This window comes from Monoraphidium neglectum (genome assembly GCF_000611645.1).
Source record: "Monoraphidium neglectum strain SAG 48.87 unplaced genomic scaffold scaffold05010, whole genome shotgun sequence".
Classification (NCBI taxonomy): Eukaryota; Viridiplantae; Chlorophyta; class Chlorophyceae; order Sphaeropleales; family Selenastraceae; genus Monoraphidium; species Monoraphidium neglectum.
This window is the reverse complement of record NW_014008620.1, coordinates 1-3,677: the sequence shown is the minus strand read 5'-3', so window position 1 is coordinate 3,677 and position 3,677 is coordinate 1. Positions and strand designations below refer to the sequence as shown.

General features: G+C 64.9%; 1 protein-coding gene across 1 annotated transcript; it reads right to left on the bottom strand.

Moving 5' to 3' along the window:
* Positions 1-2: 2 nt before the first annotated feature.
* MNEG_15079 (hypothetical protein) lies at positions 3-2,111 on the bottom strand (the record flags this gene model as incomplete). Its single annotated transcript, XM_014036450.1, has 6 exons — positions 3-8; positions 487-587; positions 796-942; positions 1,319-1,516; positions 1,721-1,829; positions 2,064-2,111. 6 exons carry the CDS (start codon positions 2,109-2,111, stop codon positions 3-5), a joined length of 609 nt encoding a protein of 202 aa, XP_013891904.1.
* Between the last annotated feature and the right edge of the window lie 1,566 nt (positions 2,112-3,677).

Sequence of the window (3,677 nt, the reverse complement as noted above, 5' to 3'; positions counted from 1 at the left end):
TGTCAGGGCTGCTGGGGCGGGATCGGGGGTGCAGACGCGCAGAGGTTTGGGGCGGTGCCGTTTGATTGTGTGTCCAGCTGGACTAAGCTGCGTTCGATTCGTGCGAATCGTGCGTACATGATTGGATTGGGGGTGAGGAGAACGGCTTTGATTCGAGGTTTGGGAGGGAGTGGTGCATGGAATGGGGTGCGCCTTTTGGGGGGGAGGGGCCGGTTGGCGTGCAGGGTCCTGCCTGCCAGCGGCGCCGCCCTGGAGGTTGGCGTGGCTGCGAGCAGCGCAGGGTTGAGGACAGCCCACGCGCAGGCCGAAAACAACCCGCCGCGTTGCCGAGCACGCCCTTTCCGCACGCTCCTGCAGGGCAATGCAGCGTGCTGCCCCGCCCCGCTCCAGCGCCCCGCAGCAGCCGGGCAGCTCGGCCCCCGCGCCGGTCGCATCGATTCGCCGCTCTTTTGCTTCTTTTGCGCCATACTCCGAATGAGAACGCACCAGGATGTGCGGGATGCCTGTTGAGTCGCCGACGGGTGTCCTGAAGACAGCGCCAAAGGTCTTGTTCTCGTCACTGTTCAGCACACTGATGAGCTCAGCGCCTGGGGGGGGAAGGGGAGGGGGGAGGTCGGTTGGTTGGTTCCCAGGAGGGCGCCTTGAAGCTTTGTGCATCCGAGTAGCTGCTTTTGTTGTGTTTCAATCCTGATCTTCCTAATCTCATTATGCTGTAGAAAGGGGGTTAGCGTGTGCACATGTGTTGAGGGCTGAGGTGGAGAACGCTACTGAGGACTGCGCGCGCTTGGGCCCCACACCCGCGTCCTGGCAGCTGCTGCCACCGCGGCGTCGGCGCGTGCCGCCGTTGCTCCTGCTCCCAATGCCTCGTCGCTGTCGCGTCGTGGGCCGCGCGCCGCGCCCGCGCCGCGCCCGCCTTCAACTGCTGCCGCCACCACCGCAGGCCTGAACCAGCCGGCGCTTACGCTATCAACCCTGCGCCAAGCGCCCCTGAGCAAGCCAACCAGCACAGCCAGCACACATGCCCATCACCCCGCGTGCCAGCCCCACTAGGCACGCGCGCGCCAACACGCGCCTGCCGCTTCCCGCCGCCCCGCGGCTGGGCGGCAGCGCTCGAGCGCGCCGCCAGCCGGACGCCTGCACCAAACTCATGCAGCCCGCCCACACCCAAGCGTCAGGCTGCGGCGTCCCATGCCCCCCATGATAACAAAATCAGCGTCACAATGAACATGCACAGAAACACATACGCATAGCAGTTTCATGAACATGCGATCCATGTGTTCCGTAACCAGGTGTTTTCAACCAGCACCAGGCGGCTCACCCGTCTTCTTGTGGCGGTACAGGCAGACGTTCGAATCGTACTCGCGCACAAACTGGTGGCGCACCAATTCGAAGCCGTGCGCCTCCTTCACTATCTCAACCTGCTTGCCCGCCGCCGGCTCCGCGGCCGCAACAGCGTAGGCGCGCACGCCGAGCGGGCGGCCCGCGGGCGCGGCGAGGCGGCGGAGGGCGGCGGCGCCTGGCGGGGGTGTTGTGGGGCACGTGTGGGTGGGTGGTTGCGGCGGGTGTGCATGCGTGCGGGGAGGGCGGCGTCGGTTGGTGCAGGACATTGCATGTCCCCTGATCCGTGGCCGGCACGTGGGAAAATACCTTTGTCGTGCTGTGATCCGGCCGCACGACGGGCAAACGGCCGCACGACAGGCACCAATCACTCACAACTCACCGCTGCGCACGGCGGGGGAGGCGCCCGCGCCGAACACCGCGGACATGAGGCGCGTCCTGCCGCCCTGCTGCGCCAGCGGGCGCACGGCGAGGGGCCGGCCGCAGGCTGCCTGCGCAGACGCAGCGAGTGGGTTCGGCGAGGCGGGCGCGTGTGATGCACGATCGTTGGCTCGTGCGCCAGCCATGGGTTCGGCTCGGGAGCAGCTGGCATGGATTTTTGGGTACACATGTTTTCATATGCGCACGCAGTTTGCACGCGTCGAACAAGGACGCTTCCGCAGCCCGTAGTGAGGGCCGTGCGCCACTCGCCCCGCGCGCCCATTTTGACAGCCAGGTCCAATTACCCGCGTCCAAAACGAGATGTTCACCTGCGTGGCGGCGCTCCTAGCCATCTTCTGGCTTGTCGACATGACGCCCACGCTGATCACTCCGCACCAGATCCTTCGCAGAGCCAGCTTGCTGTTCAGAGCAATTCTGTGGCTAGACGCAACAAATTCGCGCTGAAAGGTTGTGCATAGTATCCTGCACAGGGCGTCTTCAAGTGCGCGATGCGTTCCTTGCGAGGTCAGCGGTTACGCAGGTGCTGGTGGTGGCGGTGACGCCGCCGCCAAGTTGGCACTCCGCATGCGGGGTCGCTGCAATAATATGCCGCATAGTCGCAAGCGCATCTGCATAAGTGTATCAAGGGGTACCGGTGGCGCGGGTATGGGCAGGGATATCCCACTCGCTTTGAGCGTCCTGCTGCTTGCCACAGCTGCCGTGTGCGGTGTCTACGGTGGTGACCACTCCAGGCGCCCCACTGCAATCGCCCTCGTAAATGCATGCATGCCATGACGGAGTTTACCTAGCAAATCTGGGGTCGCTAGTGAGCTTGAGCGCTTTCAGCGGCAGCAGCAGCAGCAGCAGCAGCAGCAGCAGCAGCAGCAGCAGCAGCAGCAGCAGCAGCACATACTGGCAGCCTGGTCGGCCACCGGCTGCACCCCACCCCACCCCCTGTGCTCACTCTGCGCCATGAGGAACAACACACAAGCGAGATTTGGCAGGGGTCCGCGCAACATCGTGGACCTGGTTGACTGATTGATGCCAGCGCCAAGCTGCAAAGTTGGTGCGTGCGGTCGACGCATCCATTTGCGTGTGCCTGTGCCGCAGAGGCAGCAGCCTGTGGTCCCCAGCAGCGCAGGTCTGCCTCAGCTGAGTGCCTGCACTCCATCTGCTGCCAAGTAGTTCCCTGCTGTCAAGTCCCGTGTCGGGCCCAAACCGCTCCGGCTGCAGCTGCCCTTACCAGACCAGCCATGCCAGTCCAGCTGCACCAGTCCAGCTGCACCGGCAGGGCTCGGCTGCTGACAGCGCGCTGACGCGGCCGGGAATGGCAAGGAGCCCGGGCCCCCCCTCCCAGGTGATTTCCAATCCGGGCCCCAAAGGGACTCCAAACACTTGCAGGATCGACGGTGTCTGGCCCGCCCTCCGGCCGCCCATTGGACAGCCGAGCTGCTCCACTCCTGCTCGCAACGCCTGTTACAGCGCCGTTTGTGGCACATGCAAACGCCGGACGCGGCCGCATGATGGTGCGGCGTCATGCGCTATTTATGAATGTGTATCCCATGCACATGAGTCCCGAATGAGAATCGTTAGGGCCAAAGCAAGCCCATCCTGCGTGCAAAAGGTCCCTTGAGAGAAAGCAGAACGCGCCAGAGCAGCAGCAGCAGGCCGGACGGTGCGGAACGCCGGATTATACCAGTACAGGCGCCGCAAACACACGCGCGCGTGCCCGCACGTGTGCGCGGGGCGGCAGGGGAGGGGAAGGGAGAAGGGAGCTGCCTATGTGATACAACCACCAGGGCACGCGCCGCCGGGCAAAGTCCCGAGAACCGCACGAAATGGACAACCCCGTTTCGCGCCAGCCGCCAACTCACGTCGCCACCACCATACCGGGCTCCACCCCTCTCCGCCGCCCGCCC